This window comes from Phocoena phocoena, chromosome 9 (assembly GCF_963924675.1).
Source record: "Phocoena phocoena chromosome 9, mPhoPho1.1, whole genome shotgun sequence".
In the NCBI taxonomy this organism is placed as follows: domain Eukaryota; kingdom Metazoa; phylum Chordata; class Mammalia; order Artiodactyla; family Phocoenidae; genus Phocoena; species Phocoena phocoena.
The window spans coordinates 34,934,196-34,958,001 of NC_089227.1; the positions used below are offsets into that span (position 1 = coordinate 34,934,196).

A 23,806-nucleotide genomic window follows, 5' to 3' on the forward strand; every position below is an offset into this window, starting at 1 on the left:
CAGGATTCTACAGCATCACGCTGGATAGGGTCTGGGAGGGGAGGTAGCAACTGATTTTCTGGGAACACTGACAAAAATCTCTGAGAAGAAATAATATCACAACTGGGGTTTGAATAAGAGCAGCTCATGAAATGGGGTCAGTGGAGAAGGGAAGAGTGGAGGAGAAGACGTTGCAGGCGCAGGGATGTTAGAATTTTAAATTAACATGGCTTTGGGGGTGGGGAGGGGCGGAAAACTCTTGGCTTTGAAAAAGAGGACGATGATAAGTGGTTCCCATATCAATTACTGGGAAGAGAGAGGTGGCATGGGTTTGGAAAAAGCAAACACTTGAACCTATGGAACAAGGAAGAGAGAGGTAGAGGTGAAAAAAGAAAACCAGTGGGAATTCAACTGCTATGATGCTATGGTGGTCTCTGACTCGATAGCAAAAATAATTAGTATTAAGATCCAAACAGAGCTCATCCTAATTACATGAAAGCTGGCAAAGAAAGGGGAAGGAGTACAGGTGAAGAAAGCTGTGTGTCCAGTAGTTCAGATCCTCCAAAGATATTTAGAATAACTGCAACATACCAGTTAAAAATATCTACCAAAGCATTCGTGAGTCCTAGCTTATTGATCAGAAATGTGTGTCTAATAAATGTACAAGTCTCTTCAAGTACATGTTTTTTTCCTCAGTTGAAAAGGGGAGTTATTATATCACAAAATTAGAAAGAGAAAATTATGATATTTCACAAGTAAAGAAATCTTAGTAGAACTCTAGCAAATCATAACCCTTACAAATGAGAATTAATTGTTACTCAAATAAGCATTGAGCTAAATCCCACTGAAATTTGGTAAGGATGAGAAAGTGACCATGGGAAAAAAGTTATGATCAAGAAAAAGATTAATAGGAAAATAGAAAAGAAATTGGGATAAATAAATATGACCTTAAACAATAAGATTCTAAAAAAAAAACAAACGAAAAAGCAATATATATGTTTTTCTATTTTCAAGTTTTTCTGTTATGAGAGAACCTACTCTCTCCCACTAGAAAAATCACCTATATTTCGTTACATGAGACAATTGATATGTTCATTATTGTTTACATTCATTAAAACATTCACTCCCCAACTCCCCAACCCCACCAAAGACCTCTACTATGAAAACTTACTTAAGATTTTTATTCACTAAAATACATATAAGTTTCTTGGCATAAAAAGTCTATTACTCTAAATTTAGAATTCAATTGGTCAAAATTAGTGATTATATTTGATACTGGAAAATAAACTCTAGTAAAGTAATTGTTTATTTAATATTTCTTATCCCTCAAGAAAAAATTTTCCCACCAATACCTTCCCTCAGATAAACATATTAATCTGTCAGGACTGAATAGAAGACTAAACATTTTTTTGCCCTAGTAGCCTGTCAAAGCACTGTTTCATTAGTATTCTGTACTTTTCCACCTCTGCCTCTACCTCTGCAATCTTCTCCATACTGTCTCCCTAAACTAGAAACTATCATGACCAAAGAAGACAGAGAAAACAAATAATTTGTTAAAACTTGCTAAGAATAAGATCTGATATTGGAGAAATAATACCAACTGACTATATTGGTATAAGCACAATTTTCCTTGGGGATGGAGACAAATGGTCGTAGACTACCATTTCTTTATTGATGCAACTAAAGGAAATGACCAGATACAATGCATAGCTCTAAGTAGGTACTCGATAAACAGTAGTCAGTATTGTTATTCTGGCTAGCCTTTTTGGTTCTGGTATCCCTATGTCTTCTCCAATTTCAGACCAGGTACAAATGGGACTAGCGGGCTTTGTAAGACATCAGGTTGAATTTCCTAACCTGTTCACCCCACTACTAACCAGGCAGCTAAAAAAATAAGAACTCTTCCATTTGAGACTAGTGAAAATCACAGTTTTTTTCCCTTCATAAAAGGCAGTATATCCCCCTCCTGCCATAAGTCCCAGTTCACTAGTAAACACATAAAGTCATTTATGAGTTCTGTAAATTTGTTGAAAAGTCAAGGTTTTGCTGTTCCACGTAGTTTAATTTTCCCAGATGTATTTTGTACATTCATGTCTGAGTATGGGGGAAGTGTTCTTCTTGGACCTCCCTCTGCTCATTTCTGATCAAATTTCATTAAAAGTTATGTTCTCTTGGCTGGCATTCCCAAAATGGACTGCTTGTTTCTGAAAAGATTAAGGTGAGCTTTGGCATTCCCTAGTTATGCCCACTGACACACAGTTCTGTTTTTCATTCATTTCCTGTTTAACACGGTGAATGCATGGCAAGGTTTACTGAACTACTTGTGAGTTTTCAATATAATTTCCTTTCAAGAAATGTTTCTCCTCAAAATAACTTTTAATATACAACAGGTATATTTTTCTAAACTTTTTTTGTTCATTCCTACTAGCAGCATTTTTTAGCGTATATCTGCCCAGTCCTCAATTACCTGTCACCTCAAACATTCGCTTCTTGAATGAAGTGACAACATTTCCATCCTTCCGCCTGAGTAAGGGGCTGCTTCTCCTCTCTGCCACTTTCTGTTTTAACCTGGACCGCACCTTCAAGTTGGGCTCAGAGGCTGGGGATTGAGACAAAGAAAATAGATAAAAATTAAAAAGTGGAGAGCCAATCGCTCCTGTGTATAAAAAACGGCTCACCCTTTTCATAGTCCCTTCTCATCTCAAAGTAAAACCCCAAGCATGTAAATAAGGCATTGACTATAAATTAATTAAACAGACAAATGTCATAATTATTTTTATGAAATATGTGAAACGTTCTTCTACTTCTCTAAATGTAAAGTGAAAAAGGAGAAAAAATATGTTTCGACTTATTTTACGTAGCAGAATTGGGATTGTTAACGGGAAGTTAAATGACTGAGTGTGTCTGGGTCAGAGTAAGATTTATTACACTTCATTGTCAGTTCTCTCAATTCTCTCAAGGGTGAAACTCAATAACCACAAAAACAGTACCTTAATGTGATTTTAGAGACTCTAGGCTGACTTCTGGTAATAAGAAGACACCTCTGCAGCATATAATTTATGTCTGATTCTGACTCCTGAAATATTTCATTGTCAGTAGTTTCGAACCTGAAATCCTGGGAAAATATACTCGGTATAATAACACAAAACCAAGTAGAATCACTATGAATAAACCTTTGTATACAGTGAGTACACAATCAATTAGAAAGGAAGGGTAGCCAAGTCTTATTACTAAAGTTCTGAGTTAGGTTATATGTTCCAAAATACAAATGCACATTATTCATACATACGTTACTATTTCTTTGGTTGAACTATCCTAAATAGCGATGCTCTATAATTAGTCATTATTTATTAGGTTTTTAAGTGATTATACTTTAGAAGAATGGAAACATTGGACTGAGTCTGTAGTAGAAATCGGTGATTATGATGGTGCTGGTGGAGATGATAATGATGATGATGATTAGGGAAACAATGTTTCTGACGACAACTAACGTTCACAGAGTGATTATTATGTTCCACTACTGTCCTAAAAGCTTTGTCAATATTAACTTCTTCAAACATAAAAATCCATATGGGATAGATTCTACTTACACCTTGAATATATCAATGAAGAAACCAAAACCCAGACAGGGAAAGTAACTTACCAAGGTCACAAAGGTAAAAAGGGATGATGCCAGGATCTGTACCCAGGTAACCTAGCTCAACTCTAATCTTCTAAATACTGAAAATACTGCTCTTCCACCTTTCTTTATGTATGAACAGTATAACAATTATACAACTGCTTTTCCAAAGCATTACTAATCATCTACATCAGATACAATGTTATAATGTAGCTATAATTCTTGATCAGATAAAATGATTTCTTTGAAGGAATTTTATAATTCTGCCAAATTACAGAGAGTATCGAAAGTAGAACTTACAATCTTTTATTACTCATTTATTTATTTTTTGTTTTTGACTTCAAAATCCTATACTTTACTTTCCCCTTTGTTTTTCTCTTTTTCCCTTTTCTTTAGCTCTGCCTTGGACTGAGAACCCGAGATTTTCTTGGAACTAGCTAGGTAAAATAAAAAAGTTAATTGTTTGTGTTTTACACCTGATTTTATGCCTGAAAATACTGAAAGTGTAAAAATAAAGGGGTGGTGCTGAAAATATTGTAAAAGTATAAAATGGGCAGGAGAGGTGGGCAGAGATCAGGACTGAGTACTGAGTACTGACTAGAGACCTGAAATGTCTTACTTCCTGGGCCTCCCACCTTGAGGCAAAGAAGGGAAACAGTCTGGGGGAAGGATTAAGGTTCTTGCCAGACCTTCCAGGAGTCCAGAGCTTCCTTCAACTCATTTTATCTTAGTAGAGAAGGCTGAGTCTGAATTACTAGCATACAACTTACTCATGAATAAGGGGAAAAAATGGAACTGTATTAATTTACTTAGATTCCACCCCACCCCCGCCCCATGGTATGTATGTATGTATGTATGTATGTATTTGTTTGTTTGTTTGGCGGTACGCGGGCCTCTCACTGTTGTGGCCTCTCCCGTCGCAGAGCACAGACTCCGACGCGCAGGCTCAGCGGTCATGGCTCACAGGCCCAGCCGCTCCACGGCATGTGGGATCTTCCCGGACCGGGGCACGAACCCATGTCCCCTGCATCGGCAGGCGGACTCTCAACCACTGCGCCACCAGGGAAGCCCTATTTTAAAATGCCTTTAAAACACCAATTTTGTCTCTGAAAAGCTGTAGGTTAATAAATATATTCCATCTAATACCCAGAAAGGAAAAAATGAGGAATCCCCATGTGCTAACTAGATTGGTATCTGCTGTCACCTTGCTTATAACCCTAGGACAAGAATCACAGAGTCTCAGACTTTAATCTAGACATGACTTCATGATGAAGCCTAACAGATTCAACAGTACAGACTGGCTCTCCAGAGGAAGTACACCAACTGATTCATCACATCAAAGATGGAGGAGAAAAGGCACTGTGTTTTCAGCGGGAATATGTGGAGTTGGGACCACACTTCCCAGCTATGCGATTTTCAGCGAGACTTTAGTACTATCTGAGCCTGACTCCTCGTTTGTGAAACATGAAACTCTAATACCTTCCTTACTTCACAGAACTGTGGCCACTGGATTAGATACCTGAGAATAACTGCGAAGATCTGGGTGAACACAAAAGGGAAGAAAAGGTTTACGGAATTCTTATTGCTGCTACTGCTGGTGGCGGGGGTGTTACACTAGGGATGGCAGAGCCAGGACCGGGCCCTGGATCCCCTGATTCCCAGTCCAGTCCTCCTGTTCCTAACACATTGCACCAGCTGGGCCCGAGTTTCTGCAATCAAGATGAAAATGTGCCAACAGCTTGGAAAATCAGCATATGCCATTTAAACATTCTACATGAAACCTAGAATTCCATAATCTTTTCAGAAAAGACTTTACAGGCGGGCAGATAGCTTTTGTTCCTACATGTCTATGAGAATGGGCTGGATATACAGCTCTTAAATATCTTTCAATGACAACATAAAAAAAAGTGAACATTAGAATAGGAATGAGAACTGGGTCCTGGTTTTGCAACTTTCAGCTACTGTCAGTCCGCTCATTCATGCAAATAAGCAATGAAGACACCTTTGTAGTGCATGGAGTGAAATAGATGTGCTTTAAATGCCTGGATGAATTACTTTATATCTCTAAATCTCAGTTTCTCATGTTAAAATGGAGATAGGTTTGTTTTTGTTTTGTTTTTTCCTCCATATGCTCCAACAGATTCCATTTCCCTTCTTTCTCTGAGTTCATGGGACCGAATCCTGGGACTGTATCACTCCAGTCCTTTGCTGGTTGGATTTCATCTGGACTCAACCTATTGGTAGGACTGGCTAGTGATCAAAGAATTAAGGAGTTAGAGACCAGGTATCCTATGCTCTCTCTGCTACAATGCTGCATCACCAGGTGTAGCTTTGTCTCTTCCTGATTTCATCTCCCTCTTGAGGGCTCTGCTCCACAGCTTCAGCTTTCCCAGCACTCCAGCAACATTATTTCCTCTCCTTGCTTCTTTAGCCCTGGCTTCTCACTGTTGTTATTTTCTGGGTGCCTCAACATCCCTAAGCAGTTGTAAGCAGTCCCTTCATAAAAGTCTACGACCCATACTGTGGAGGTTCTGTTTCCTGCCAAGACTCTGATCAACACAGTCCTTCATATTTTACAAGTTTATTGTAGACTCAAACAAAATAATGTCCAGTAGAAGATAAACCAGTGGTTCTCAACCAGCAAAGATTTTGACACCGAGGGACATTTGGCTATGTCTGGAGATATTCTGATTGTCAGTATGGGGAGTTGCTGCTGGAATATAGTGGGCAGAGGCCAGGGATGCTGCTAAACATCCTACAGTGCACAGGATAGGCCCCCATAGCAAAGAATTATCTGGACCCAAACATCAGTATCATCAAGTGTGAAAAACCTTGGGGTAAGCAATCAGTAAATGCAAGTTGTTAATAACTGTACGGATGATCAAAGGAGATAATAATATCTGTTGGAGATTCTCAAAGAGGATGTAAAAGAGTCTGGGAAGAAAAGAAATATTATCAGAAATCAGGGAGTGCTATAGGTGGCTTAAAATATTAAATATTTCAATACACTTTATACTTAGAAATTTATTTGAAAACATTCAAAGCAAAGCTAGTCGACTTCTACTGGTTATGAAGATATGCAGAAAGATTCTCAATTTGGGGTAGGATAATATTTGAGGCACTGTGATATCTTTATCAACTGAGGACACACCTTTGTAAAAACTAAGAATCACATATTCTATAAAGTGCAACATAAATTTATTTTCTCAAAATATACGATATACAACTTTTCTAAGTAAAGGTCCAAATCCATTGGTTTTAGCAAAAGCTTTTGCCTGCATTTCAATTCTGATTTTGAGTCACCAGAGATTTTAGTATCTAAGTGGTGAAGGCAAAGGTAGGAATGATAGATAACCATCATTTAGTCCTTGCAATGCTTTATAAACTCACTCCTAACATTTCAGAAGCCCACACACCAAAGCTCAGCATGATATATACCCAAGCAGTAGAATTAATGACCTATTGAGCTGACTCAGTTTGCAGTTAAGAGTTAATTCCATGTTTAATGCTCTGGTCTCCCCAAAGGCTGAAGATTTCCATTCCAGTGACTTACTAATGGGAGGAAAATCCTCAAGAGCCCAGAAAGAGATCACTAACTGGGGAGACATTCTGCTTGCATTTGAATGTATGTCATGCCTACCTGCACTAATTGCATTTCTATTTTTACCCCACACCCATCACTCTCTACATCTCAATTAATCACAAAAACAGAAGGCAAGCTTTTAGTGCATGTATGCCCATCTGAATGCATTTGTTGGCTGAGATGAAAACACGGCATGAAAAATTGATTATAATTATTTAAATGAAAACAATGGTAAAGAGAGAACTAAAACCTTTTTCTCTTTTCACTTAAAAAAAAAGTAAAAGAAGGAAAGAGAAAACATGTGAAGAATGCCTTATGAGTTAAATATATTTGAATCTTTCTTCTCATACTGATCTCCATGGTGCAGAATGAACTTAGGTGTCAGCGGGTATGAAAATAAACAACGGGAAAGAAATAGAAAAGTTAGGTAGGAGAAGCACAAGTTAAAAAATTAGGATTCTAAGACACAGTAAGTGACAAGGCCCAGACCTGTCATTTCACTAAGAGATTGGTGTGTTGAGCATGTATTTGAGTGTGGAGGTGTCATTTTTGCACATGTACACACATAGGAACATGAAAACTATCTTCTGCAGGAGCAAATGGATCTCTGACACAAACAGACTACATTCAGCTTTCAATGCTAAGTTTTTCATGTACTAACACCCAGCAAACCTGGGTGAGTTTTTTGATCTCCATGAATCATTTTGTCATCTACAGTAGATGATATATATGGGTACATCACGGTGGTAGATTAAAGGGGTGGAATGAAGTTCCTAGCTCAACTGGCCATCACAAAAAAGTTGCTCAATAGAGAGATGTTGAATAAATGAATGTTTAATTGTGTCCACATATAAGACTATGAAACATATTAAAATAAAACAAAATGAATAAAGCTAAAACGTAAGCAGAGGGGTAGAAGACTAAAAGTGGTTTACTCCTTTTGCTTAGGGCAATAGTATCTATAACAACAACAAAAATAGTGATGGTCCTTTTCTGATCTTTCACTTAGTGTATTTAAAATACTTTATGGTTAATAACTGACTTTCCATACTTTCCACACTTTTTTTACTTGCCTGTTTATAATTTCTACTCTATTTACTCTATGTCTTAAATACATCACCTTTTACTATGAATGATTACCTACTTTGTGCATTTTGTTTCTGTTCTTTTTATTTATTTATTTATTTGCGGTACGCGGGCCTCTCACTGCTACAGCCTCTCCCATTGCGGAGCACAGGCTCCGGATGCGCAGGCCCAGCGGCCATGGCTCACGGGCCCAGCCGCTTCGCGGCACGCGGGATCCTCCCGGACCAGGACACGAACCTGTGTCCCCTGCAACGGCAGGGGGGCCCTCAACCACTGCGCCACCAGGGAAGCCCCTGTTTCTGTTCATTTTTAGTCTTAACTTATGAATATTCTTTACATCAGTAATTTAGACAAAAATTCAATAACTGTATCATGGTATAAAGTTCTTCATTCTCATTGGATATGATAAGGAGAAAAGAAAGATGTTTCCATTGAGTAATGATTAATGACATTATTAGGATCATTAATGATCTATCAAGATTAAGTACTAGATTAAGAAATGTATTTTAATATTAATGAATATTTAAGATACTCAACAATTCCACCTCCATGTTTAGCACTACAACCATAGGTGAAGGTCAAGCTTCCATAGCCAGTGTCAGATCCCTTCTCTGGCATTGTCTATTCTTTTCTACTGGACTAGATATTTATCAATTTATCAACCTAGCCTCCCTCTCTCCTGGATTTCTCCTGCTATTTCCAACCCACAGGGCTACCTTGGAGCTGCCATATTCTGACACTCTGTCACTTAGAACCAAGCAGGTATAACCTATGACCCATTCACTCTATTTTGAATGCCCTTTCTGAATATTAGGTTTCCTGGAGTAGTTCCTGCCCAAATCACTTTTACACTAACACTGTAGTATTCCCTGTCATGTGTGAACTGTTCAATCAAATGATCATTACAATTATGAAAAGACACTTTGGGAACACAAGTAAATTCTCTTATCTAGTTGATCTAAAGATATAGTGAGGGAGACCTTCAAGATGGTGCAGGAGTAAGACGTGGAGATCACCTTCCTCCCCACAAATGCATCAGAAATACATATACATGTGGAACAACTCATATAGAACACCTACTGAATACTGGCAGAAGACTTCAGACTTCCTAAAAGGCAAGAAACTCCCCACGTACCTGGGTAGGGCAAAAGAAAAAAGAAAAAACAGACACAAAAGAATAGGGATGGGACCTGCACCTCTGGGAGGGAGCTGTGAAGGAGGAAAGGGTTCCACACACTAGGAAGCCCTTTGCGGGTGGAGACTGCGGGTGGCGGAAGTGGGGAAGCTTCGGAGCCGCGGAGGAGAGCACAGCAACAGGGGTGCAGAGGGCAAAGAGGAGAGATTCCCGCACAGAGGATCGGTGCCAACCAGCACTCACCAGCCCGAGAGGCTTGTCTCCTCACCTTCCGGGTCGGGCGGGGCTGGGAGCTGAGGTTCGGGCTTCGGAGGTGGATCCCAGGGAGAGGGCTGGGGCTGGCTGTGTGAACACAACCTGAAGAGGGTAGTGCACCACAGCTAGCCGGGAGGGAATCCGGGAAAAAGTCTAGACCTGCCTAAGAGGCAAGAGACCGTTGTTTCGGAGTGCACAAGGAGACGGGATTCAGAGCACCACCTAAACGAGCTCCAGAGACGGGCACGAGCTGCGGCTATCAGCGCGCACCCCAGAGACGGGCATGAGACGCTGAGGCTGCTGCTGCGGACACCAAGAAGCCTGTGTGCGAGCACAGGTCACTATCCCCACCACCCCTCCTGGGAGCCTGTGCAGCCCACCACTGCCAGGGTCCCGTGATCCAGGGACAACTTCCCCGGGAGAACGCATGGCGCTCCTCAGGCTGGTGCAACGTCACGCTGGCCTCTGCCACCGCAGGCCCGCCCCACATCCGTACCCCTCCCTCCCCCCCGGCCTGAGTGAGCCAGAGTCCCCGAATCAGCTGCTCCTTTAACCCTGTCCTGTCTGAGCGAAGAACAGACGCCCTCAGGTGACCTACACGCCGAGGCGGGTCCAAATCCAAAGCTGTGCCCTGGGAGCTGTGCAAACGAAGAAGAGAAAGGGAAATCTCTCCCAGCAGCCTCAGGAGCAGCGGATTAAATCTCCACCATCAACTTGATGTACCCTGCATCTGTGGAATACCTGAATAGACAACGAATCATCCCAAATTGAGGAGGTGGACTTTGGAAGCAAAGATATATATATTTTTTTCCTTTTTCTCTTTCTGTGAGTGTATATGTGTATGCTTCTGAGTGTGATTTTGTCTGTATAGCTTTGCTTTTGCCATTTGTCCTAGGATTCTGTCTGTCCGTTTTTGTTTTGTTTTTACTATAGTTTTTAGCACTTGTTATCATTGGTGGATTTGGTTTTTGGTTTGGTTGATCTCTTCTTTTTTTAATTACTTTTAAATTATTTTTATTTTTAATAATTTTATTTTAATAACTTTATTTTATTTTTTTAAATTTCTTTCTTTCATTATTTCTCCCTTTTCTTCTGGGCCGTGTGGCTGACAGGGTCTTGGTGCTCTGGCCAGGTGTCAGGCCTATGCCTCTGATGTGGGAGAGCAGAGTTCAGTACATTGGTCCACCAGAGACCTCCCAGCTCCATGTAACATCAAACGGAGAAAGCTCTCCCAGAGATCTCCATCTCAAAGGTAAGACTCAGCTACACTCAACAATCAGCAAGCTCCAGTGCTGGACACCCTGTGCCAAATAACTAGCAAGACAGGAACACAACCCCACCTTTTAGCAGAGAGGATTAAAATCATAGTAAGGTCACACAACCCCAAAACACACCACCGGACAGGAACCTGTCCACCAGAAGGACAAGATCCAGCCTCATCCACCAGAACACAGGCACTAGTCCCCTCCTCCAGGAAGCCTACACAACCCACTGAACCAACCTTAGCCACTGAGGGCAGACACCAAAAACAACAGGGACTACAAACCTGCAGCCCTCGAAAAGGAGACCCCAAAAAGAGTAAGTTAAGCAAAATGAGAAGACAGAGAAACACACAGCAGATGAAGGAGCAAGGTAAAAACCCACCAGACCTGACAAATAAAGAGGAAATAGGCAGTCTACCTGAAAAACAATTCAGAGTAATGATAGTAAAGATGATCCAAAATCTTGGAGATAGAATGGAGAAAATACAAGAAACATTTAACAAGGACCTAGAAGAACTAAAGAGAAAACAAATGATGAACAACACAATAAATGAAATGAAAAAATCTCTAGAAGGAATCAATAGCAGAATAACTGAGGCAGAAGAATGGACAAATGACCTGGAAGATAAAATAGTGGAAATAACTACTGCAGTGCAGAATAAAGAAAAAAGAATGAAAAGAATTGAGGACAGTCTCAGAGACCTCTGGGACAACATTAAACACATGAACATTCGAATTATAGGGGTCCCAGAAAAAGAAGAGAAAAGGAAAGGGACTGAGAAGATATTTGAAGACATTATAGTTGAAAACTTCCCTAATACAGGAAAGGAAATAGTCAATTAAGTACAGGGAGTGCAGAGAGTCCCATACAGGATAAATCCAACCAGAACACCCCAAGACACATATTAATCAAACTAACAAAAATTAAATACAAAGAAAAAATATTAAAAGCAGCAAGGGAAAAACAACAAATAACATACAAGGGAATCCTCATAAAGTTAACAGCTGATCTTTCAGCAGAAACTCTGCAAGCCAGAAGGGAGTGGCAGGACATATTTAAAGTGATGAAAGGGAAAAACCTACAACCAAGTTTACTCTACCCAGCAAGGATCTCATTCGGATTCAACTGAGTTATTAAAACCTTTACAGACAAGCAAAAGCTAAGAGAATTCAGCACCACCAAACCAGCTTTACAAATCCTAAAGGAACTTCTCTAGGCAGGAAACACAAGAGAAGGAAAAGACCCACAATAACAAACCCAAAACAATTAAGAAAATGGTAATAGGAGCATACATATCAATAATTACCTTAAATATAAATGGATTAAATGCTCCAACCAAAAGACATAGAATGGCTAAATAGATACAGAAACAAGACCTATATATACGCTGTCTACAAGAGACCCACTTCAGACCTAGGGACACATCCAGACTGAAAGTGAGGGGATGGAAAAAGATATTCCATGCAAGTGGAAATCAAAAGAAAGCAGGAGTAGCGATTCTCATATCAGACAAAATAGACTTTAAAATAAAGACTATTACAACAGACAAAGAAGGACACTACATAATGATCAAGGGATCAATCCAAGTAGAAGATATAACAATTGTAAATATTTATGAAGCCAACAAAGGAGCACCTCAATATGTAAGGCAAATGCTAACAGACATAAAATGGGAAATCGACAGTAACACAATCATAGTAGGGGACTTACCCCACTTTCACCAATGGACAGGTCATCCAAAATGAAAATAACTAAGGAAACACAAGCTTTAACTGATACATTAAACAAGATGGACTTAAGTGATATATATAGGACCTCACATCCAAAAACAACAATACACTTTCTTCTCAAGTGCTCATGGAACATTCTCCAGGATAGATCATATCTTGGGTCACAAATCAAGCCTTGGTAAATTTAAGAAAATTGAAATTGTATCAAGTACCTTTTCTGACCACAATGCTATGAGACTAGATATCAATTACAGGAAAAAAAAATCTGTAAAAAATACAAACACATGGAAGCTAAACAATACACTACTAAACAACCAAGAGATCACTTCAGAAATCAAAAAATACCTAGAAACAAATGACAATGAAAACACGACGACCCAAAACCTATGGGATGCAGCAAAAGCAGTTCTAAGATGGAAGTTTAGCGTAATACAATCCTACCTCAGGAAACAAGAAACATCTCAAATCAACAACCTAACCTTACACCTAAAGCAATTAGAGAAAGAAGAACAAAAAAACCCCAGGTTAGCAGAAGGAAAGAAATCATAAAGATCAGATCAGAAATAAATGAAAAAGAAATGAAGGAAACAATAGCAAAGATCAATAAAACTAAAAGCTGGTTCTTTGAGAAGACAAACAAATTGATAAACCATTAGCCAGACCCATGAAGAAAATAAGGGAGAAGACTCAAATCAATAGAATTAGAAATGAAAAAGGAGAAGTAACAACTGACACCGCAGAAATACAAAGGACCATGAGAGATTACTACAAGCAACTTTTTGCCAATAAAATGGACAACCTGGAAGAAATGGACAAATTCTTAGAAAAGCACAACGTTCCAAGACTCAACCAGGAAGAAACAGAAAATATAAACAGACCAGTCACAAGCACTGAAATTGAGACTGTGATTAAAAATCTTCCAACAAACGAAAGCCCAGGACCAGATGGCTTTACAGGCAAATTCTATCAAACACTTAGAGAAGAGCTAACAACTATCCTTCACAAACTCTTCCAAAATATAGCAGAGGGAAGAACACTCCCAAACTCATTCTATGAGGCCACCATCACCCTGATACCAAAGCCAGACAAAGATGTCACAAAGAAAGAAAACTACAGGCCAATATCACTGATGAACATAGATGCAAAAATTCTCAACAAAATACTAGCAAACACAATCCAACAGCACACTAAAAGGATCATACAGCATGATCAAGTGGGAATTATCCCAGGAATGCAAGGCTTCTTCAATATATGCAAATGAATCAATGTGATACACCATATTAACAAACTGAAGGATAAAAACCGTATGATCAACTCAATAGATGCAGAGAAAGCTTTCGACAAAATTCAACACCCATTTATGATAAAAACTCTCCAGAAAGTAGGCATAGAGAGAACTTACCTCAACATAATAAAGGCCACATATGACAAACCCACAGCCAACATCGTTCTCAATGGTGAAAAACTGAAACCATTTCCACTAAGATCAGGAACAAGACAAGGTTGCCCACTCTCACCAGTGTTATTCAACATAGTTGTGGACATTTTAGCCACAGCAATCAGAGAAGAAAAAGAAATAAAAGAAACTCAAATCAGAAAAGAAGACGTAAAGCTGTCACAGTTTGCAGATGACATGATACTACACATAGAGAATCCTAAAGATGCTACCAATGAATTTGGTAATCAATGAATTTGGTAAAGTAGCAGGATACAAAATTAATGCACAGAAATCTCTTGCATTCTGATACACTAATGATGAAAAATCTGAAAGAGAAATTAAGGAAATACCCACATTTACCATTGCAACAAAAAGAATAAAATACCTAGGAATAAACCTACCTAAGGAGACAAAAGATCTGTATGCAGAAAGCTATAAGGCACTGATGAAAGAAATTAAAGATGATACAAACAGATGGAGAGATATACCATGTTCTTGGATTGGAAGAATCAACATTGTGAAAATGACTATACTACCCAAAGCAATCTACAGATTCAATGCAATCCCTATCAAACTACCAATGGCATTTTTCACATAACTAGAACAAAAATGTCACCATTTGTATGGAAACACAAAAGACCCCAAATAGCCAAAGCAATCTTGAGAAAGAAAAATGGAACTGCAGGAATCAGGCTCCCTGACTTCAGACTATACTACAAAGATACAGAAATCAAGACAGTATGGTACTGGCACAAAAACAGAAATATAGATCAATGGAACAGAATAGAAAGCCCAGAGATAAACCCACACACATATGGTCACCTTATCTTTGATAAAGGAGGCAAGAATATACAGTGGAGAAAAGACAGCCTCTTCAATAAGTGGTGCTAGGAAAACTGGACAGCTACATGTAAAAGAATGAAATTAGAACACTCCCTAACACCATACACAAAAATAAACTCAAAATGGATTAAAGACCTAAATGTAAGGCCAGACACTGTAAAACTCTTAGAGGAATACATAGGCAGAACACTCTATGACATAAATCACAGCAAGATCCTTTTTAACCCACCTCCTCGAGAAATGGAAATAAAAACAAAAATAAACAAATGGGACCTAAGGAAACTTCAAAGCTTCTGTAGAAAAAAGGAAACCATAAACAAGAGAAAAAGAAAGACCACCCTTAGAATGGGAGAAAAGATTTGGAAATAAAGCAACTGACAAACGATTATTCTCCAAAATTTACAAGTAGCTCATGCAGCTCAATATCAAAAAAACAACCCAATCCAAAGATGGGCAGAAAACCTAAAGAGACATTTCTCCAAAGAAGATATACAGACTGCCAACAAACACATGAAAGGAAGCTCAACATCACTAATCATTAGAGAAATGCAAATCAAAACTACAATGAGGTATCACCTCACACCAGTCAGAATGGCCGTCATCAAAAAATCTACAAAAAATAAAAGCTGGAGAGGGTGTGGAGAAAAGGGAACCTTCTTGCACTGGTGGTGGGAATGTAAATTGATACAGCCACTAAGGAGAACAGTATGGAGGTTCCTTAAGAAACTAAAAATAGAACTACCATATGACCCAGCAATCCCACTACTGGGCATATACCCTGAGAAAACCATAATTCAAAAAGAGTCATGTACCACAATGTTCACTGCAGCTCTGTTTACAATAGCCAGGACATGGAAGCAATCTAAGTGTCCACTGACTGATGAACAGATAAAAAAGATGTGGCACATATATACAATGGAATATTACTCAGCCATAAAAAGAAACGAAATTAAGTAATTTGTAGTAAGGTGGTTGGACCTAGAGTCTGTCAATAAAGAGTGAAGTAAGTCAGAAAGAGAAAAATAAATACCATATGCTAACATATATATATGGAATCTAAAAAAAAAGTTCTGAAGAACCTAGGGGCAGGACAGGAATAAAGACGCAGACATAGAGAATGGACTTGAGGACATGGGGAGGGGGAAGGGTAAGCTGGGACGAAGTGAGAGAGTGCATGGACTTTTACATATTACCAAACGTAGAAGAGAAAGCTAGTGGGAAGCAGCCGCATGGCACAGGGAGATCAGCTCGGTGTTTTGTGACCACCTAGAGGGGTGGGATAGGGAGGGTGGGAGGGAGACGCAAGAGGGAGGCGAAATGGGGATATATGTATATGTATAGCTGATAACTTAGTTATAAAGCAGAAACTAACATACCATTGTAAAGCAGTTATACTCCAATAAAGATGTTAAAAAATAATAAAAATAAAGATGTAGCTTACTCTAATTTAAAAATCTCATAACTAGACAAAGGCCATGTATTTTCAAATTAGCATTCAGAAAAATACAGTAAATCTAATACAACTTATGCTTTTTTGGGGGCTTGGATAATATGAATCTTCAATGTTATGAGTCAGATTTTATACATTTTGATATTGAGAAGCAAAATTTCTAGTCTACCTCTTTCTAATTACAATCATTTAATGATATGTAATTCATATAAAAGTTTTTAGAAACCATTTATTGGGAAATTTTAGCTTCTAATAGCTAGCCACATTTATGGTAATATATAAATGCAATTTCCTGTACACATTATAATACTCTTCTTTTAGCTTCAGAAATATTAATGTAGACAACCATCCATCTTCTTATTTAGAACATGCTAATTATGTCTATTTGTTCAAATAGAATTATTCTTCAAAAAGCACATTGGTAAATGTTACATAATTTATAGTGTGATCTTCTGAAAAGTGTTTTGTAATTACATTTATTGCTTTCTTCTGATTATGTGAATCATGCAGGTTTGAAATTTTAGGAAACAGGACAAACTGAGTATATACCCTACTCATGTATCCTTTGCGTTGTATTTATAAAAGTAGTTGAAAATGAGAATATTACATTTATAATAATATCCTGTTTGTTCACTTAACAAGGTACTATGTAATTATCCCAGTAATTATCTATGCCTTGAAATGATTACATTTATTCTGTTTTTCATTTAAAAATCTATCATGAATCTTTTCCCAAGCAATTATATATTCTTTTAAAAATGCATTATGTGGATATACCATATATTATTCAGCTACATTTACATGTGAATATGTAATATTTTATTTAAGCATTTGAAAACATTTGGGCATTTAGGTGATCTACAATGCTTTGCTTTCAAAGCACAGTAGCACACATCACTGTGAATCTACAGGTCCATTTGTATTTCCTTCCATCAATGTAAACAGAAATTTAATTCATATGATAACAACAATGACAACAACTTTCTTGTGAAAATAAAATCAGTGGGTATAAAGGGCAGACAGTATTACAGAGTCCTGGGAAGTAGCTCAGAGGAGTATGGGAAAACAAAATGGAGGTCCTGGTTAACAGAAGCTTGGTCTAGAATGGAAGGGTTGCTAGCTCTGGGTTGGCATTCTCCCTTAGCGTCCGTGGATGCTTCATCTCGTGAGCCAGAGCAGGCACCTCTAAAGCTCAAAAACCTATGACAGGGCACAGAGTTTCCTCAGCCCAACAGCAGGACTCTATGCTGAATCCTGCTTCCTTTTCCTCAGTGTTTCTCCACAGTGCCTGGTACTCAGCTGGCTTAGTCAGCACTCAGAAAAACATCTACTGAGTGAATGAATACACAAATTGCTACTCAATGCTGGGTTTTTGGTTTTGTTTTTAATACTAGCACAGAAGAAGAAATAATTATTTAAAAAATTTTTTATGACATTTAAAGTACAAATTACCATTTTTAACAGATAAGATACTTTAATCAAACAACGTGATTCTGGACAGAAACAAATAATAATAAGTGATAATAAGCAAATAATAATAATGAGATATACTTCATCACTTTTTATAGTTTAAATGAATCTTTCTATTCAGCTGGTTCCATTGTTTAATTAAGTTTAAGAGCTATTAAATAATACTGAGAACCAAAGTTGCAAGTTCCATGAGGAGTGGGAACATGTCTAGTTATGTTTCCACTGTTTATTCGGCACGTATACAGTACCTACCACATAGATTAAACCCATTATTTATTTATTGAATGAATGAATCAATGAATGGGAAAAGGGGTGTGTTAAGTGCTGAGGCAACTGTCTCAGAGATAGACCAGAGAGCCTTTTTCTCGTAGGCATTCCTGGTCTAACAAGACCAAATGACACACTGTCATCAATGCCATGTGATAGGTGTAAGCAGAGCTTTGGGGCTGGGAGGCAGAGATTCATTTGCCTTGAGGGGAAATCCTGGGGACAGAGAGATCCTGACAGGCAGAGGTGGGAGGGAAGTGCAGTTCTAGGCAGAGGAAACAACCCTGTCCAGGGGAAGATGCTGGCAAATTTAAGGGATGGGTATTAAATATTCTAGCAGGGTGGGGAAAGGATACTAAGTGGAAGACAAAGCTTCAAAAATAAATGTCAGAAAAAAAAAAAAAAAAAAAAATGTCAGGGCTTGCCTGGTGGTGCAGTGGTTGAGAATCCGCGTGCCAATGCAAGGGACACAGAGTCAAGCCCTGGTCTGGGAATATCCCATGTGCCGCACAGCAACTAAGCCCGTGTGCCACAACTACTGAGCCTGTGCTCTAGAACCCATGAGCCACAACTACTGAAGCCCACACGCCACAACTACTGAAGCCCTTGTGCCTAGAGCCCATGCTCCACAACAAGAGAAGCCACTGCAATGAGAAGCCCACACACTGCAACGAAGATTAGCCCCCGCTTGCCACAACTAGAGAAAGCCCACGCACAGCAACGAAGACCCAATGCAGCCAAAAATAAATTAAAAATAAACTTAAAAAAATTAAATGCCAAGCAAAATTTAGCTAAGTTATGTAATACTAACAGAGGCTACTCAATCTGTAACTTCTAACTCCCTCTCTCTGCTGGCTTTCTTCTCAGCATGTAGACATGCTCATATTTTTCCCATTCAAATAAAAATAAGCCCTCCTGAGATACTGATATTATTAGCTACTGTCTGCATTTATACTTTAATTCACAGTCAAGTTTTTTTTTGTTTTTTTTTTTTTAAGTAGCTTTACACTTGCCACCACTGCTTCCTAACCTCATACCACTGCAATATGGCTCTAACCATCACTGTTTCACTGAAATTACCACACATAGCACTCGGAATAGTAAATGCAGTAATTACTCCTGTGTCTACTCTCAGGACTGAACGACTACATAGACTCATGGTGGGTCTCAGTAAACAGCTGTTGAATGACAAAAATGAATGCTCGCATATAGCCAACATGAAATGAAACTTACAGTAAAAGACCAGGTTTCAAATGTTGCTGAGAAGAGAACTAGCTGAACTTCAACTTCTTTAATTTCTAAGAATTTCTTGATGCTGAACTTTATGGCAAGAGGTCTTATAGATCAGGTGTGGAATGCAGAAGGAATTTCATTTTTCTGGCAAGCATCAAAAATACCAGGTTTTGGAGTCAAGGAAATCCATATCCTATACAGTCTAGAGTACCTTCAAAGTTAATTCCTTTATACACTTTAAGTTTTTCAACTATAAAATATTTTACCTACCTAAGCAAAAATAAATTTTGAAAATCTGTATTTTGAAAATATAGCAAAATTTTGAATTATGACTTCAATAAAACAAACATGATTAGGAGCACGTTTCAATCTTCTTCAATACAGTTTCTAAAATAATGTTTTTTAACCTAGAGCCTGAGGGTTTATAATAAAGTCTTAGTTCTGAACAAGTATTTCACAGCTTAAATAATGCAGTACTCTGGGGGGGAGTCTGTATTTATAGATATATTCATATCTTTTTTTCTAAAAGCCCTCTTGAGTTCTAAAATTTCATACTGAAAAATAGAATTGAAAATTAATTACATTATTAATCTTCTTTAAGTAATGAACTAATCCGGTCTATGTACACATACACAAAAATTACACTGTGCACTCTATAGTTTTATTCACTTCCTCTACTAGATGTATCTTTTATATACTCTTTTGAATTCAAGAAATGTCATGAAAAGTAGTTTTATTTGTGGATGTAAAACTTGTAACATACTCTCTACCCACCTACTTCATAAGAGCTACATGTATAAACATAGGTGTGAACTGCTTTCGTGGCAGGGCAAGGACCATCTTAGCAGGCAAGATCTGCACTGGGGCAGCCCTGTTATTTTACAGGGGTACATGCTGGAACAGCACACAATTTTTCCCAGAAAACAACCTTATAGTTGGGATGGTATGGTCCAGAAAACTAACACCTATCTCCTAATAACTACCTGAGTACACCATAAACCTAAGGTTTATTGTACGCATTTGTGCTCTCAGCATGAACTTACCTGGCTATATTCATAAGAGTCTGAAGTTGTTTTTCAGTCTTGACTGTGCCACTTAACTGTGTGATTTGGGTAAAGCATTATTTAATGTCGCTGTGCCTCAGTATTTATGCCTGCAAATATGGACAACATCATCGATTCTCCTGACCTTAAAGAGTTCAGGAGTATTGATTAATATGACAAATAGTAAAAAGAGCAAATCACTGTCTAATTTTAAATGCCATACAACTTACTTTCTTCAATTGTATGACTTTTAATTTTTTTGTCTCTGATGTTTACCTGAAAATTTTCAGTTCATTCCCATAAAACTATATCGTTCTCTAACCTGTTATTTTGTTTACTTTTTCTTCTGACTTGCCTAGTGATAGCCATCCAAAAGCAGTCAATCTCTTCACTACAAAATATTACTGCAAATTAAATTTTTTTTTTTTTTTTTTTTTTTGCGGTACGCGGGCCTCTAACCGCTGTGGCCCCTCCCGTCGCAGAGCACAGGCTCCGGACACGCAGGCCCAGCAGCCCTGGCCCATGGGCCCAGTCGCTCCGCGGCATGTGAGATCCTCCCAGACCAGGGCACGAACCCGCATCCCCTGCATCGGCAGGCGGACTCTCAACCACTGTGCCACCAGGGAAGCCCGCAAATGAAATTCTTAAAAATTATTTCATGAAGAATCTTCCCATATTTTTAAATACCTAAAGAGATGTATATTAGCTCCTATCTTATTCTATATATTTATTTATTCCTATAAGAGAAGTTTATTCAGTACATAATATGAGCTCTCTGAAGATGCTGGGGATACAATACAAAACAAGCTATAGATATTAACCTTAAGAAACTTCTCAGCTAAGTAGAGAATTTTAATATTAATATAGACATATATGCACAGAGAATTGTCCAGGTATATTTGGGCAAATATACTGGCATAAAGAATGTAGTGAGTATTTAGGTGATGGGGTGATGGGAAGACACCAAGCCTGGGGTGATGGGAAGACACCAAGTAAAGCTTAACAAAGGGAAGCATGTATCAGCTGAGCACTGACAGATGAGTATGAATTACTCAAGCATACATTTTAGCAAGGATCTTGTGGAAAACCAGGTATAAATGGCTTGTGTGAGTGTGAAACAGAAATACTTATTCATGGAACTGTAAACTGCTAGGTACTGTTAGGACAAAGGAGAATGAGGTGGGGGAGGGGGGAAGGTAAGGGAGGGAGGGTGAGAGAAGAGAGTTTGTGCTTGCCATGGAAGGACTTGAGCCTTGTACATAATAGAAGAGGTATTAATTGATATGTAAGTAGGAGGATAGGAAGACTAGATTTAAATTTTAAAAAGACAGAGGGTTGACTGGACAAGGCTATGCTGAAATCAGAGAATGGTCAATACTTGGAATGGGGATATGACTAAATGGGTACTGAACTACAACAGAAGACATGATGAGAAAGAGGAAGTCTAAGAGCAAGCAACGACGGAAGCTTGTATCTGATGAGATGAAGGGGAACCAGTAGCTCAGTGTGACTGCCAGATTTCTAGATTAGGTCATATGTAGAAGTGGTTCCATTAGTCTCTTTAGGGAATCACATTGTTCAGTTTAGTTTTTACTGGCTTTCTGGTCAGTCTAGTCATGTACATATATTTTAATGCTTAATTACTGCTGCTTAGAACTGTTATCAGCTTCAATATAATTTCAAGTCTTTAGGTGCAACCACTAGTCTTTTGGGCCCTTTAGAACCCCCTGAGATACATCTAGTTGCCATGGCTCAACATCACTGACTTCTGGTCAACAGGAGTTTGTCCTCCACCCAGCTCAAATGCCAAATTGCTTCCTGCTCTTCTTTTCCTGTTTCAAAACTTTCCAAGTCATTTGGGCAGGTCTTGTTATTATTTATTTTCTTTTGCAAGTTTGACTTTGTAAACTTCATGGTTCTGGATTGTTCTTGGTAATTCACTTCTGCCTTGATGGTATTCACAGCTTTATTATCTTTATCACAAATTTTCTTTATAATACATATTTACAAGGAAACACTATTATCTATTTGAGAATGATGTAAAAGGTAGTATTTTGTCTTTGGATTTATTAAGGTCACCCAGAGACCTTCTCTAGACAGACCTTCCGTTAAATACCTTCTATTTAGCCAGTTTTCTCTGGGTGATTGTCTGGATAAATAAACCTCAAACAAACTTCAAATAAAAAGGTAAAGAGGGAATTCCCTGGTGGTCCAGTGGTTAAGACTCCACACATTCACTGCCAAGGGTGTGGGTTCAATCTCTGGTTGGGGAGCTAAGATCCCACAAGCTGTGCAGTGCGGCCCACCCCTCAAAAAAAAGGTAGAGAGGTAGTAAATCCAAGTATGCTTTAGCAAACATCATCCTATAAAACTCTTAAGTAGTTGTGGTAGGCAGAATAATACTTCCAGGACAAAGATGTCTATGTCCCACTCCCCAGAACTTGTGACTGTCACTTTACATGGCAAAAAAGATATTAAGCCTGCAAATGGATTTAAGAGTGCTAATTGGCTTATTTAAAGATGAAGCGATTATCCTAGATGACGCAGGTGGGCTCAATATAATCACAAGGGTCCTTTCAACATATGGAAGAAAGAGGCAGAATAGTGAGTATCGGAGTGATGCAATGCAACAAAGACTCACCTAGTCATTTCTGGCTTTGAAGATGGAAGGCGGGCACAAGCCAGAGAGTGTGGGTGGCCCTAAGAAGCTGACGAAAGTGGACAGACTTGCTCCTAGGGCTTCCAGAAAGGAACACAGCCTTGCTAACACCTCAATTTTAGCCAAGTGAGACTCATTTTGGATTTCTGATCTCCAGTATAGTAAGATAATAAATATGGGTTGTTTTAAGTAACTAAGTTTGTGCTAATTTATTACAGGAGCCATAAGAAGTCAATAGAGCAGTCTAATAAATTCCCAAGTTGGCACTGCTTTGGAAGTCTGAATATCCTGAAATACTGGTTCTGACTAGATCACATTTCACTGTGCTATATTTTTTTGTATTGTTTTTAGGTAAGGAAGTAGGATATTAAAGAAAACTATTAATGATATATGCTCATTGCCTAGCAAAATTACCAAGACAATAATTTCCTTAAAATTAATATTTAACACTTGATCAGATATGATTTTTTATAAAAAGTAAAGCTTTTATTAATATAATTACTTATTTGTAAAAGTATCCAAAAACGAACAAAATACAAAAATGTAGTTTTCTCTTTTAAATTTTTCTGTTAATGTTCCATAAGTGTGTAAGTTAAGGACCATTTATTTTAACCCCCAAATGCTGAGTACTTTGTACATTCTAAATAGCGTCAAAAGCAAGCAATTTCCAAAACTCACTGAAGTGGGAACATTTTACTCTTTTTTTGAAAAAACATTCCATTTGAGTTATTAAGCCAAATAACAACTGTATGG

The 23,806-nt window shown here is 38.3% G+C and overlaps 1 protein-coding gene across 12 annotated transcripts in view; it reads right to left on the reverse strand.

Annotated features, from left to right (window-relative positions):
- HDAC9 (histone deacetylase 9) overlaps nt 1-23,806 on the reverse strand; it is a 580,466-nt gene that overhangs the window by 427,990 nt on the left and 128,670 nt on the right. For 6 of the 12 annotated variants that reach the window (XM_065883429.1, XM_065883434.1, XM_065883433.1 and 3 more), the window contains one exon: nt 2,447-2,578. The exons of the other annotated variants lie outside the window; for them this stretch is intronic. In XM_065883429.1, the coding sequence (XP_065739501.1) occupies nt 2,447-2,578 (132 nt within the window). The remainder of the gene's footprint in view (nt 1-2,446; nt 2,579-23,806) is intronic. 12 annotated transcript variants of the gene reach the window in all.